The 15,758-nt window shown below is 36.7% G+C and overlaps 2 protein-coding genes across 2 annotated transcripts in view; one reads left to right on the forward strand and one right to left on the reverse strand.

Moving 5' to 3' along the window:
* LOC308687848 (EF-hand calcium-binding domain-containing protein 6) overlaps window positions 1-11,321 on the reverse strand; it is a 31,500-nt gene extending 20,179 nt beyond the window's left edge. The window contains exons 1-9 of the mRNA XM_081360676.1: window positions 10,846-11,321; window positions 9,816-9,898; window positions 6,272-6,372; window positions 6,123-6,200; window positions 5,867-6,010; window positions 2,135-2,272; window positions 1,864-1,997; window positions 1,263-1,405; window positions 985-1,181 (exon numbers count right to left, since the gene is read on the reverse strand). Of these exons, the coding sequence (XP_081216802.1) occupies window positions 985-1,181; window positions 1,263-1,405; window positions 1,864-1,997; window positions 2,135-2,272; window positions 5,867-6,010; window positions 6,123-6,200; window positions 6,272-6,372; window positions 9,816-9,898; window positions 10,846-11,164 (1,337 nt within the window). The 5' untranslated portion in view covers window positions 11,165-11,321. The remainder of the gene's footprint in view (window positions 1-984; window positions 1,182-1,262; window positions 1,406-1,863; window positions 1,998-2,134; window positions 2,273-5,866; window positions 6,011-6,122; window positions 6,201-6,271; window positions 6,373-9,815; window positions 9,899-10,845) is intronic.
* Window positions 11,322-12,943: 1,622 nt separating this feature from the next.
* Window positions 12,944-15,554, forward strand: slc25a4 (solute carrier family 25 member 4). Its single transcript, XM_081361599.1, has 4 exons — window positions 12,944-13,228; window positions 14,163-14,649; window positions 14,739-14,879; window positions 14,965-15,554. Exons 1-4 carry the CDS (start codon window positions 13,118-13,120, stop codon window positions 15,120-15,122), a joined length of 897 nt encoding a protein of 298 aa, XP_081217725.1. The 5' UTR covers window positions 12,944-13,117; the 3' UTR covers window positions 15,123-15,554.
* Window positions 15,555-15,758: the final 204 nt, after the last annotated feature.

The raw sequence follows: 15,758 nt of genomic DNA on the forward strand, positions 1-15,758 counted from the left end.
ATTGTATGTGGTCATGTTCAGATAAAATCCCACCATATGCACAATTTAAAAGTTTGGTGTCGGTAAGATTTTTCAACAAAGTCCAATAAAGTAATTTGACCAGAAATATAGTAAAAACAGTAATATTGTAAAATTCTGATACAATTAAAAAAAATTCAATTGTAATATATTAAAATGTTTTTTTAATATGGAAAGCTAATTTTTTAAGCCTCATTAATCCAGTCTTCAGTGTCACATGCTCCTTTAGAAATCCTTTTAATACGCTGATTTACTGCTCAAGTAACATTTATTATTATTATCAATGTTGAAAACAGTTGAACTTAATATTTATCTGCTTATTAAGCTGCGTAATATTTTTGTGGAAACCGTGATACATTTTTTATTATTTGATAAAAATGAAGTTCAAAAGAACAGCATTTATTAGAAATATAAATATTTTGTAACACTGCAAAATGTAAATTTGATTAATTGAATGCATCCTTGCAGAGTAAATATATATATATATATATATATATATATATATATATATATATATATATATATATATATATATATATATATATATATATATATATATATATAAAAGAAAAAAAGAAAAACTTACTGACATCAAACTTTTAAACAGTTGTCTGTGTCATGTAAATATAGTGATGTGATTGTCATATCCCAATTAATTCTGGCTACTAGCATATGTCTGTATTAATCCACTTGAATATGGAATATTTATTTATATCTATGCATCTGTATGAGCAATGTAAACTGAATGAGGCTAAAAGGATTATAAGTGCCCCGTCTTCACTTAAAATAATTTCAGCCTCTTTCAATTTACATTGGATGTTTCTTTTTATGTTTTTAAAATTTTAGTAAGCAAAAATGTGTTGCCTCTTCGCCACAAAAAAAGAGCAGAATTGCAGATGTTGTAAGAGAGATCAAAGCTCCATATGAATAAACATTATTAGGATATTGCTATGTTGTAAATCTGACCGGTGTTTTGGGTTGGAGATGATCTTGTGAGTGATGCCATCTGAACTTCTGTCCTGGAAGGAGCGCAGGAAGTTCAAGTACTGCACGCAGCCCTTTTTAAGCTTCAGACCACACCGAGACAGAAACAGGCCCAGGTGCTTTGTCTTCAGATGCAGGCCAAACTTCCCTAACACCTGCAGAAAGTCTGCACCCCTCACCTGCAAACAGAACACACACAACATTTACATCAATCAATATGATAAACCAGCCTGTTTATGAAGCCCGATGCTGTTCGTTACCCTCCCGCTGTTCTCAGGATCCAGTTGATCAAACTCTGTTTTCATCTTCTGAGCTCCTTCTCTGAATCTGTCCTTCAGCCATGTCTCAATGGCGATAGATGTGTGACGCTCCTCTTCTGCCTCAGAGAGTGTCCTAGCAGGAGCTGCAGTGAAGAGGAAGGCATGACAGGAACGTATGAACATTTTAATTATGTAATGACATAACCTTCTGATTAGTTCAAATTAGACCAAGCAAAAGCTAAATCATCAGTACCATAATGAAACAGGATCACAGCACCCTCTATAGGTCGACCTTTGCTCAAGTACACATCTAAAGCAAACTGAAACGGCCAGTTTATCCAAAGTCTGTCCCTCTGTTTCTGAGAAAATCAATACTATTTATCTATAATCATTTCAATTCATAATTTTAGTACAATAGTCATTTAACTTCGGTTTACTTTCACTTATGACTGTGATTGGACTACTTTTTTTGATACATTTGATTACTGATTATTTAGTAAATTAACAGATAAGGACACTTTATAAAGTAGAAAAAATCAGCTCATGAAACATTACTTGAAACTGTACGAATTCTATATTATTAGCTAACGGGCAACTTTACCTTTTGTGTCCTCAGCTTTAGCGTTGATGGAAGTGTGGTAGTTTTTCTCATTGTTTGGTTCAATCCTTCTGCTCAATCCCAATTTCTTCAGAAAAATAGTCTGTTTGGCTGCTCCAAGTCCATCCACATCTAGCCTGTTAAAATTTTTTTGATTTTTATTGATTTTTTTTTTTTTTTATAGAAAATTCTATTCTAAAAAAAACCTTTGTAGTTATGTAATTGTATATATGAATGCATTAATAAATAAATGCACAAATTAATAATTTCAAACCTTTTCCATAATTTTTCAAAATCTGGATCTTTCAGGTGAAGTTTGAGCTTGTTGAGAATATTTCTGAACTCTGCGGCAGAAATCCAGTTTTCAGTAAGATTGTCTGACTTGCACAAAACCTCTACACACTCCAGAAACCTACAGTGGGAGAAATGGGTGCACAATCAGGGCAAATAGCAACTCAGAAGCTCATTTTTCATGTTTATTCACTATTGTTTGACTTTTGAAGTCTTTTATGCTCACATGTCTGCATTTATTTGACCAAAAATACAGTAAAATCACTGCTGGTTTCACATTATACTATATTAATATTGCTAAATATTTAATATATTTTAAAATGTAATTTATTTCTGTGATAGCAAAGCTTAATTTTCAGAAATCATTCTAATATGCTTATTTTGTGCTCAGGAAACAATGATAATTTTTTTTGCAGGATTCTATGTTGAATAGAAAGTTCAAAAGAACTGCATTTATTTGAAATATAAATATTTTGTAAATACATTTAATGTCACTGATCAATTTTATTCATCCTTGCTAAATATGAGTATTATTTTCTTTAAAAAAAAAACCCACCTAAAATTATTAACCAAATTTTTTTTAATGGTGTATGCTGACCATGGTATCAGTAACCATTCAAATTATTGACATATCGAAAATCTCTTATTTATTTACTTTTTCTTAAAAGAGATAAAAAAAAGAGGTTTAAAAATTCAGTTTTTTTGTCCCTCTTACACTCACACTCACACTCACTCTCACACACACACACACACACACACACACACACACACACACACACACACACACACACACACACACACACACACACACACACACACACACACACACACACACACACACACACACACACACACTCAATCATACATATGAGGAGGAAGAGAGCAAGAGATTAAACGCTTCTCTTTATTATGTCACTTCATCTCTTCCACTTATCCTTTCTTTCTATTTTCAACCTTTTCGGACCCATAAATCTGCCCTTTGGGTACTTTTTATGTGTGCCACATTTCTCTTCTTTTCCTGTTTCTCTTTCATCTTTATCCCTCTCTTGTCTTTTTATTCAGTCTTTTTTCTTTCCCTCATCCTATCTTTACCATCTTTCACTTGTAGTCTCATAATCAATGTGTCTGTAAGAAAGAGAGGGAAAATGTGTGAGATTAGTCACAGAGATTTCTTCTTTTTTTTTGCTCACGGCTGGAGTGTGTCTTGGTCTGACCAGGTCTTACGCAATCAGTACAACACACACACACACACTCCAACCAAACTTTCGCACTCTTGCACACTCCCTCTACAACCTCATTGTATTCCATTGCTGCTTTAAACAGTTAGATACAATAGTAGCAGTAGTACAGAGAGGGAGAAATGGAGGTTGCAGAGTAGTAAGCTGCTTTGCTGATCATCCTTTTGCCTTCTCTGAGCTGCTCTCGCACTCCCTGCTGGTGAACCTTGAGCTTGAGCAGTTCACATTCTTTCTGAATCGTCATGTCTTTCTAGAGTATTGTTTGAGTGATGACTTCTGTTTTTGTTTTGTTTTTTTACAGTTTAGATTCAATAATCATCATACAGTGACCCCAAAATGTATTTGTACGCTTAAGTTATGTCTGAATGCCGCATTGTATACAAAATAATAAACCAAATGGCATCTATTAATGATGGTTCTCAACCAGGGGGCCGGGACTAGCTACCCATCTAACAGGGGAACATTCTCAAAATGTTTGGCTAACATTCTGGCAAGGTTCTCTCAAAGTTAAAAAACAAACATTCTTCCAGTAACGTAAATAGAATGTTTATTTAAAATGATCTGGTCTTTAAAGGGATACTCCACTTTTTTGGGAAATAGGCTCAAACTGTTGAGTTTAACCGTTTTTGAATCCATTCAGCCGATCTCCAGTACTGGCGGTACCACTTTTAGCATAGCTTAGCATACATCATTGAAGTGGACAAGACCATTAGCATTTCTCTAAAAAAAAATGACCAAAGAGTTTCAATATTTTTCCTATTTAAAACTTGACTCATCTTACATCGTGCACTAAGACCGACGGAAAATGTAAAGTTGCGATTTTCTAGGCTGATATGGCTAGGAACTATACTCTCATTCCTGCGTAATAATCAAGAAACTTTACTGCCGTACCATGAGTGCAGCAGGCGTAATGATATGACGCAGCGCCTGAAAATAGGCTACCTTCCGTCAACATAACCAACGTGACAACCTGCTTGCACAGGCAGCGTTGGAAGTTACCGAGCTGGGGACTATTTTCAGGCAATGCGTCATATTATTACGCCTGCTGCACTCATGGTACGGCAGTAAAGTTTCTTGACATTTGACATTTCGGAGAATAACAACTTCACTTTTTTGAGCCACAGTTGACCTAGCAGAATAACCACAGATGTAGTTCATAACTGGACGTGTTTGACAACAATAAAGTAGCCTATAGAGATATAAAAGCAATATCGCATTCTTGCTGTTGTTCTGAATAACAGCAGAAGTAAACACAGCACACAAAGCATTCAGGCCAGAGGCTAACATCACAAATCAAATGAGAAAGCGCATGACCATGCTTCTAGAACTGTTCAATAAACAAGAAGTTAACTTAAGACACACTATTTTAGATGTGTTCTTTGCTATTTTACCATATATTTTACTATATATACAGTGCTATGCATAAGTGAATACACCCATGCTGAAGTTGACTAAAAAGAGGAATAAAAAATCATATTTTGGAAATTGAACTTAATGCCTTAATTTAAAAAATTAGGAAAAATCCAACCTTTAAGGACACCAATTTTCTTTGTGAATGAATAATGTATCGTAAATAAATAAATGTTCTTCCTTAAAATACATGGTGCATAAGTGAGTACACCCCTATGTTAAATTCCCATAGAGGCAGGCAGATTTTTATTTTTAAGTATTTTTTTTTTTTAAATTTTAGGATACTATGCATCCTGATAAAGTTCCCTTGGCCTTTGGTATTAAAATAGCCTCCACCATACCTAGAGATTGGCATGGTTTTATTTCAGTTAGCCTAAAAGCTAGTTTGATTTGCATTGAGAGATGATCTTACGAAAACTACTCCATGCCAATCTCTAGGTATGGTGAAGGCTATGTGATGATGTGGGGCTATTTTAATACCAAAGGCCAAGGGAACTTTATCAGGATGCATAGTATCCTAAATTTTTTTAAAAAAATACTTAAAAATAAAAATCTGCCTGCCTCTATGGGAATTTAACATAGGGGTGTACTCACTTATGCACCATGTATTTTAAGGAAGAACATTTATTTATTTATGATACATTATTCATTCACAAAGAAAATTGGTGTCCTTAAAGGTTGGATTTTTCCTAATTTTTTAAATTAAGGCATTAAGTTCAATTTCCAAAATATGATTTTTTATTCCTCTTTTTAGTCAACTTTAGCATGGGTGTATTCACTTATGCATTGCACTGTATATATATGTATATATATATATATATATATGAACATGTTTGTAAAATGTTTAGCTTGAAAAGTATGCTTATACTCTTTTTCTTTAATATTAATGCTACTTTAGTTGATTAAATTATCTGAACTGTTTATTGATATTGCCTTTTACTTTGACTTGATAATACAGAATTTTTATATTTTAATTCCCACTTTCTCCCAGATGACAACAAAGAATTTATTTTATATGCCAGTTAACTGGAAAATACTGCAGTGTGTCAAGACCTCAGAGATCTCACCTGCGGCGTGCAGGTCCTCTCAGCAGGGCCAGTGTCTGGGGAATTGTAAGAGGACCTGCAGGGTTACTTTTATTGAAGTCTGGGTCTTTTAAGGCCAAATAAAACTCCTCAAAACTGATAAGCACTCGGTCAGAGAGGTGCAGACTAAACAGAAAGAGCAAGACAGTGTATTTTTTAATATGGTCAATGTTAGACAATGTTTTATAGCATAAAAACATAATGTTTGTTTGAGAGTTGTAAGAGCGTCATTAATTACCGGAATAGAAGGCCTTTCAGCTGTTTAGCTGTGACAGGCCGTCTCAGGAACATTGTAAGGATTTCAAGTAAAACAGGTCTAGGAAAAGAACAAACCATTAGAAAATGGAAATATTTTCTAGATTAACATGTGTGTGCCTGTGTTTTTACCTGTTGACCAGAGGTTTGCCATCAGGGTGGTTGTTCTTGAACAGGATTTTGAGTGCCAGAGCTCCAGTAGTTTGAATGCGCTCTTTTAGCTCATCTTCCAGCTTTAAATGAAAGGATGAAATCGGTAAATTGGTTAAGTGTAGTTTCTGTATTTAAAAAATATATATATATGTATTTATAAAAACCTTCCACTGTAACCCTAACACACTGCTGCACAAACCAAAATGGACATAATATTGATGCAAGACAAAGAACAAAGAACTGAAGGCTTAAATACACAGAGGAAGGTAAACAACAGAACAGGGAACAGGTGTGACACTAACCAGGGACTATGACAACGGCAAAACAGTAACAATGGAACTAAGGGTATGTCTACACGACAAAAATGTACTAAAAACAAAAGTTTTTCCTTTGAATTTTTCACATACAAACAACGTTATCAAAACTATCCCAGTTCACATGGATCCTAACCAGACCGTTCTCAGTAGTAACTGAGTTATGGTCTGGCAAAGCTTCATTAATGACTCATTTCCAAAGGGGCGTCACCAACGGACGTCGCTCAAATGCCTCAGACCTAAAACCAATCAGAGCGATCGTCATCGTGTAAAGCCATATGCTGCGTCCCAATTCGCCTAAGTTACACTACGCCATAAAACCATGTAGTCTTTTTGAGAAGAAAATGTAACTGTTATTTACTTTTGAATGTGTAGCAAAAAAGTAGGCAAGCTTAAATTACTACTTCGTCATCTTTATTGGACGGATCTGTCGCGTGCATCCTGTCACTTCAACTGCCCTGTCAATCATCTTGTCACAGTTAAAATCCTCTATTAAATTTAATTTCATTTCCTACCGTTTCGGAGAGAAATGTAGTAGCACGTTCATCTGCCAGTGGGTCTTTCATGAAGACTGTCCTCATGTGTTTGCAATTTGAATATAATAATGTGCGCTTCACCAACGGACCTAAAACCAATCAGAGCGATCGTCATTGTGTAAAGCCCGCCCCAACGTTTCTGATTGGTGCCGCGATTTCGACGGATTAGAAATGGGCTTGAATGAGCTCTTTGCCAGACTGCTTGCAGAGCAAATCTAAATTTGCCGGAAGTTGTCTGGGTTTTCCCAGGCTACAGGGATCCAGTTGGCAATGCCACTTTGTAAAGAAACACTGTGCACCTATAGAGTGAACACATAATATGCATGTGCATGACGTCACCGTTTTCACAAATTCACGTTTTGGTTGTTTATACAGGGCCAATAAAAGTATAATTTTCAAAACTTGCACCCGTTTTCAAAAGTTTGCATTTTCAGGCCCCCAAAAATCCATTGTCGTTTAAATTAATGGCCAAAACGCATAAAAAGTTCTCCGTTTTTAGTTGAAAACAGTGTTGTGAATACGGCATCTAAGACAACTAGACAAGACTAAACAGAACATGATCATGACAGAATGATTCTAACAAGCCAGTTCTTTTAGAGAATAAAAGAAAATGTATACTCTAGAGAATAAAAGACTCAGACAAAAAGGTCTGTTTAGACCAGTGTTTTTCAAATGTTTTGTTAAAATATTTATTCTATTTATAAATATAGACCTATAACACTTTAGTACTCATTTTTTCTCTCTCTCTCAGGAGATTTCTGCAAAAATTTGAAAACTGCACTAACTGAAAGATTTTTATAAGTAGGCCTACTGATTGTATTAAATATAATGAGTGACAGCATTTCAAGCTTCTTTTGTGACAAGATGGGATAGAGGGGTTGAGTGTTCATCCACACACCCACTCTGACTCTTGTGACGGGTGTGTGTGTGTGTGTGTACCCCCACTGTGTGACTAAGGCAGCTCTCGTGACCAGGCGGAGTCGAGGGGGCCTGTGTGCTGGGTTCAGTCGGTCAGACAGACAGGACCCCAGGGATAAGACTGGCAGGGTTAATCACACACAACACCCCCTCCAGAAGACAGACACCTGCAGATTTGCAGGACTTTCTCTCTCACACGCCCATTTGCACATATACTGCCCCCCTTCTCCTTCTCTTTATCACTCTTTGCTAATATCTCTCTTGAGTAAACTCAGCTATACATTGGTGTTAACCGCTGAGCTGCAGCTGACATTTTATCAGTTCTTGTGTTTTATTCTACACGAGCAGTAGCTTTCTTTCTCAATGGGATAATGCCACGCTTTGATGTCAAAATGAGGAACACAGACCAGCAACACTGTCACTGAGAGGAAAGCACATGGGGATACTTGAGAATATGCCTGTATTAATCTCTGTAGAATCACATTGTGCATGAGACCTGCACAGTGGCTCCAAAACATGTAATTAAAATGTTTTTCTTTTTTAAAATTGCATTAAATAAAATATTAAACCAGGCTGCATCTGCAACCGCTTTTTCTCAGCTCTAATTTCACTTATCTTAGTTTTAGTTTTTTTTGGCATAATTTTGAACTGGTCCACAGATGGAGTGGATGTATGAAGTCAGATAGCCCTAACTTCACACAGGTGTCCTAATATAGTAAGCACGTGTGGAGTTCATCACATTAATAACAGACATTTTCAAAAGTTTGGAATAATTAATTATTTACATTATTACATTAATATTTTGAATGCTTTTGAAAGAAGTCATTATGCTCACCAATACTGCATTTATTTGATCAAACATACATTAAAACAGTAATATTGTTGAATATACAATTTAAAAGAACCGTTTCCTATTTTAATATATTTTAATTTATTCCTGTGATGGCAAAGCTGGATTTTCAGCAGCCATTACTTTAGTCTTCAGTGTCACATGATCCTTCAGAATTCATTCTAAATCATGCTAAAAATATCAATAATGGTCCTTATTATTATCATCATCATTGTTATCATCATTAATTATTTTTGTGGAAACAGTGATATGTTTTGGCAACAAATTAATAATATTTCACAATATTACATCTTTAACTGCATTTTTTACCAAATAAATGCAGCCTTGGTGAGCATAAGAGACTTTAATTTTTTTTTAAATAAAAAAAATACAAATTTTGACCGGTAGTGTATTTGAAGACTTCAGATGCAAAAGCCTCTAAGTCCATCTAAAGCTTTTGTTTAGTATTAACATTTTTGATCAGGCTCCTATAGGTTTCTACCCAAGTACTGGCATTTCTGAATGGGCTGAGGCTGGGATTTAGTGAGTTTGAAGTGAAAGTATTTGATTAACGTATATGAACTATGTGTGGAGAGCATTCACTCAATATTATTATCTCATTTTTGACAGAGGTGGCTTTTAGAGGCTTTTGCATCGGAGGTCTTCATTTGTCTTTATTTACAGTAAACAGTATTAATAAACAGTACATTTATTTTATATTGTATAATGTAAAAGCTAACCAACTATTTAAATTAAATTATAATTTTTCAGATATATCAAATTTAATAATATTCATGTATAGTGTTTAAATAAGCTATGTAATAGAAAGCCACTGTGTCTTGTAATCCAATAATCATAAACATATCATTACACAGTACGTCCCACTTTATATTAGGTGTCTTTTAACTACTAGCCTATGTACTTACATCTGTCATCCACGGACCAGTGCTGGAGTATGTTATATGAGAAAGCATACTAATGGATCGGTTCTCTGACGCCGCCCTGTGACCTATACCAAACACACAAACCAGACAAACATGCATACAAATTATTTAATACATCCATTAGGCTATTTAACGTTACTTGAATGGGGGACCAAGGCAAATAGCAAAAAGTTTTCAAACTTGGTTGTCATGAAAATGTCAAGACAGAATTATGCAAATTATTTTAATATAATTTTTTTTTTATACCGTAATAATATTTTCAGGACCTATACATGTTCCTGCAGGATACAGTTGCTCTAAATGCACAAGTCTCTGAAACTAAGGAGACTGACCACAAGACAATTCATTCCTCTGATGAGACAGCGCCCTCGTGTGGTCGAATACGTGACAGTCTGAATAATTATGAAATGTAGGCTACTAATTATGTTTTTGTTTTTTAAATACCTAAGTCAAATTTTCATGACTAAAAGTTCCTTTAAAGATTCTCCAACGTGCATTCTTCAACAACATAAAGTCAGCAGTGTTTTATTCGATGTTGACTAAAATGCATTTTGATCAAGCAACACTCACTTTTAACCGTAAGTAACTGATTAACCGTCATATCTGACTGAAAATAAAAAAAATGGGCTACTTTTTTGTATCTTATTTAAAAAATGGGACGATTTGCAATGGATTGAATCAAGCATTTTTTGTTAGGCTACGTTGTGTTGAAATCTCCCCCCTCAAAAGCAACTAAAATCTTTAACGGAACTGGTTTCTAAATAGCTAATTAGGCCTATGTAAAGTGTCTCATGTGTGCTTTATGTGCTCGGTGGCTCTTTTTTTTTTTAAACAACATTATATATGTTTCACAGTCAGCAATTTATTTGTCCTGTAGCGCTGAAATGTTGATTTACAGTCAGACCTCCATAAATTGACAAAGCATTACCATTAGGCCTACATTTATATCACCAGTTGTAGCCAGTGCAGCCCCTTCATATCAAACTGCATAAATGTCAGGCTAGTGACTCACGGAAGGCAGGTAATCTGGCTTTTTCCTGGTCGTGGATGACCTCGTCTCCTTCGGGGATTTGCTCTGGAATATCGAATCCTCTTCTTTTTCCTTTCTCCATCAAAGAACTTCTATCACTTCTGCTGCTCTCACTGCGAAAAGCGGAATCCATGCTCTCCGTCCCTGGAGATTGAGGTCTGGTTCCTCTTTGAGGCATCCAGTATCTCTGTTCTCTGCCGCAGTCTGTGGAAAAACCCCGGAGAGAGATGAGATCTGGATCTCCGAGTCTTGATGAAGGGTGTTGAATGGCCGGGAGCCGCACAGAAGCCACCGTGGACATCCTGACTAAAAAGTTTAGGTTTTAATACAACTCTCCCTGGAAGCCCTTTTCCAAAGTGGGTTACGCACTAAGAAGAAAATAGATTAAATGAGATAAATTGCGCATCGAACTCAGTCGCTTTATAATGGCTTAAATGTCAAAAGTGCCGTGTAGTATAATGTTGAAGAACTTTTATGAGAGGAGATACTGTCTGCCTACTGTTTTATTACATAAGAAAAGCCAAGTTGCCGTTAGCAACAGCAAGCTCTCGCGCATAGGGTTGCAGATTACGCGGGCAAATGTTCATGTGATGTTCATACAGGAAATCGATCGAGAATACGCGTTTAGTTGGCTACTTTAATAAAGTCATACAATACAATTTGTATGTAAATGTAATGAATTCTAACCCAATCCGTAAAAGAAAACGTTTAATTTTCAAATATTTATTGAAAAAGAGAAGTTTTGTCAGATTTAATTCCCTGTTGGGGTCAATTTAGTCTCCAGCCTGAAGTAAACCCACCTACACATATATAGTCAGTTTGAAAGCATTCTTAGTAACAGAAATAAACACTTGGCAATCTCTATTTGGCATGTTTATTCATTTCTGAGCTTCAATGAGAGAAAGTGAATCAAATAATTTTGTTCCTGCATGTGGCTGAGGAAATCTGAGCTGATGTGTCATCACAGTCCTGGCACCCAGTCAAACTCTCATTGTGTTGTAATTTAAAGAAGAGTCTCCCACATTGTTTTAGTAACATTCAAATCCCACTCAAGAAGAATACTGCTGTATTGTAGCCCGGCAACAGCCCTAACTAACAGACTGAGAGGTGAAAAAATGGGGTAGTGGTTTCCAATATCTAAAACTGCTGTTAGAATGCGCAGGGGTCTAACACTCTACAATGCATACATGTTATACAGTAAATAAACAGTAATATTACTCACAAGTTTCCTCAAAATCAATTACTCAGAACGAACTTATGTAATTAAATTTAAGTTTAACATACAATTACCATCCAAACTTTGAAGTTATATATTGGGTACCGGGCACTAACACGTTATTAAGTAAGCATTACCTATGCCTAAATGATAACAATAAATAATAAACTAAGCTTATTAGTCATTATGCAATGAATCAGTGTAGCATTACAAATAGCTGCAGAAAACGTCCTACGTATTTTAGGACAGTCTGTCACGTGACACAGGTGCGCGTGCAGGCCACTATAGAATGAGCAAAAGTAGCCTATTCTTGTTCCTTGATCGATTTTCCAGTAAATATCAGGAGGCAATCATATGTAACGTGTCCCATCGCGAACCTACCAAGAACTGTAGGCTACTTTTTCATTGTTCAACTTAATGTTGACCTAATAGTGTATCTTTTAAGGCTACTAACCATTGAATACTAATCGAAATCTAACTCTATGAACCGGTATTTTATAGGTACAATCAAAATAATTTGAAATATCACAATGCAAATTCAAATGGCATATATACCATACATTGGCCTATAACTAGACATTCACGCATATCAGTTTTAATGGAAGTATAAATGAATTTAGATAATAAAAATTTTGTAAGCAAAATTGCATTTTGGCATTACATTTATTTTATTTAGGCATACTGTATTCCATATGCCTACTATTTCCGTAATAGGCTACTTTTGGTGCAAGGTTCTGTGGTAAAATGATTTCTCATAATATATGTGAGAAATAAAAGTTGTCCTTTAAACGTCCCCAATTCAATGACCCAGGACATTAATGAACTTGCGCAAGACTCGTGGCCTGTGACCCAGGATATTTATTCAGCTTTGAGATTCTGTTTGGTCCCTCGTGGATCCATCATCTGCTCCTCTCGCGATAATGAGTCTGGATATATTGAGAGCAAACACGAGCACTCGTCCATTTGAAGGGGCGTCGCAGGGGTTCTTTTAGGGTCCTTTGGTTAGTGGTGAGATTGTCTTCCAGGAGATAGGACATCATGTCTGACGCGGTGATCAGCTTCTTGAAGGATTTCTTGGCCGGTGGTGTGGCCGCTGCCATCTCCAAGACAGCCGTGGCCCCCATTGAAAGAGTCAAACTCTTACTGCAGGTACGTTTTGAAGTCAGAATCAATCATTTTAAAATATAAAAATGCTAGGTCGTTTCAACCCATGTTTGGGTCAAATATGTACAAACCCAACCGTTGGGTTTAAAATGTAATTAAAAAATATAAACCAACGGTTGGGTTTGTCCACATTTGACCCAAACATGGCTTGAAACAACCCATCATTTTTTAGAGTGTTGAATGTCCCCGTAAATAGCTTGGGGAAAAAAAAGTTGCGAGTAAGTCATACATTAGAAAGAGGGTGCAGTGAACTTGCATGTCAAGTTTATTTAGTTTAGAAATGTTACGGTGAAATTCGAATCCATTAATAAAACAGAATAGACTAAACTGGAGAGTTTTGCCGACAAATCATTATGGCGCTGTCCATGGTGCTACTTTATAAAGCGTTACTAAGACAAGCGTCACTGACAAACAAAAAAGTGCAATTTCAGTATTGGGTAAGTTTAACTAATGTTTGGTACATTTTATTTGGTCATTTAAGTAGTGCTTTACTAATTAATTAAATAAATGAAAAAATAAAGTTGAAACATTTGACCTTGACGACTTCCGTCACTCCGAGTTCCGCGTTCATAAAGGCCAATCATGTGGGTTAAGATCGTGACTGTGAAGAGCAGCGATATTTGGTGTAAGTTTAAAGTTAAAAATAGTCTGGAGGCTGCAACCCAATACTTAAACCCCGCGCGCAAGATGGGTGTGACGCCATGTGCAGCTCGCGCTCGTGGACAGACTAATCCCCAAGTGGAATAATCACACTTTTTTGTGGCTCCTTTATACAGGATGATCATGCAACACTGACACAAGGAAATAAATGAAATTACACTCAAAAATTCATATCCCATAATCCACATCCGATGTGTGACCACAATGATATCAAGGGTGCACTCTTCCACTTACCAATTCAAACTGTGCCGCTTCACAGGTCCAGCATGCCAGCAAACAGATCACAGCTGAGATGCAGTACAAAGGCATCATCGACTGCGTAGTAAGAATTCCCAAAGAGCAGGGATTCTTGTCCTTCTGGAGAGGCAATCTCGCCAACGTCATCAGATACTTCCCCACACAAGCCCTCAACTTTGCCTTCAAAGACAAGTACAAGAAGATCTTCCTTGGAGGAGTGGACCAGAAGACCCAGTTCTGGCGTTACTTTGCTGGTAATCTGGCCTCTGGCGGTGCCGCCGGTGCCACCTCTTTGTGCTTTGTCTACCCTCTTGACTTCGCCAGAACAAGGCTTGCTGCTGATATCGGTAAAGGCGCGGCGCAGAGAGAGTTCAGTGGTCTTGGGAACTGCCTTACCAAGATCTTCAAGTCTGATGGTATTAAGGGTCTCTACCTTGGCTTCAATGTGTCTGTCCAGGGCATTATTATCTACAGAGCTGCTTACTTTGGTGTCTACGATACAGCAAAAGGTAAGCAGCTATTGCGGAAAATCTGACATGGATCAAATAAATCGCTTGTTAAATACAACTCAGTGACATGGTCGAACTCTATCACTCAGGTATGCTGCCAGACCCCAAGAACACACACATTGTCATTAGCTGGATGATTGCCCAGACTGTCACAGCTGCAGCCGGCATCATTTCATATCCTTTCGACACCGTCAGACGTCGTATGATGATGCAGTCAGGACGCAAAGGAGGTAAGCCTTTTGGCACAAGCTATTGTTCCATGGATTTTGTGCATGATTAGTCGATCAGTCTAACGGATAATTTTCTTTCCAAAAGCTGACATTATGTACTCGGGCACAATCGACTGTTGGAAAAAGATCACTAAGGATGAGGGTGGCAAAGCTTTCTTCAAGGGAGCCTGGTCCAATGTGCTCAGAGGCATGGGTGGCGCCTTTGTGCTGGTTCTGTATGACGAGATTAAGAAGTACACATAAACATTCTCCATGTCGATCCCATCAAAGGAACCCCTGAGTACTGTGTATGTCTTAATTGTGTAGAGTGAAGTAGGGGAAGTGTACTTAGCCATGCTGGCCCAGGGGTGGATTTTAATCATGTGATCTTAGGTGGTCACAGCACCCTCCACCTCTACACTTGTAAATATATTTAACTCTACCAACTGCCCCCCAGTTTTAGATGACATTCAGTCTGGTCAGATTGGAAGTTATTTTTTCTCATTTATTTATTTGAATCAATCCCTCACAACTCTGAGAGTCTACAAGTTCTACAGTGGCTCTTCTCTTCTGTAGCTAGCTGAACACTCTCAGACTGAAGCAAGTGGCTGTACACTGGAAAGCTGACTGTTCTTGTGGTTTATTCCACCTTATGTGTTCTTTTAATAAGAATAAAGCTGACAATACAACTCCTGATCGGTGCTTGTGGTTTCTTTTTTATTATAACATTATTTCTTACTGCCAGATTTTATGATGATAGAAAAAGTCAAAAGTTTTGTTACAGCTGAAGAATGGACGTGGACTCATATTGGCTTTCATAGTTTAAATTGTTTCACAAACATTTTAAATGAACAGAATTAATGAAGAAAAACTGTTCAAATTTTATCATTCCCATTTTAA

This window comes from Scardinius erythrophthalmus (assembly GCF_964197995.2).
Source record: "Scardinius erythrophthalmus genome assembly, chromosome: 3".
NCBI classification, from domain to species: Eukaryota; Metazoa; Chordata; class Actinopteri; order Cypriniformes; family Leuciscidae; genus Scardinius; species Scardinius erythrophthalmus.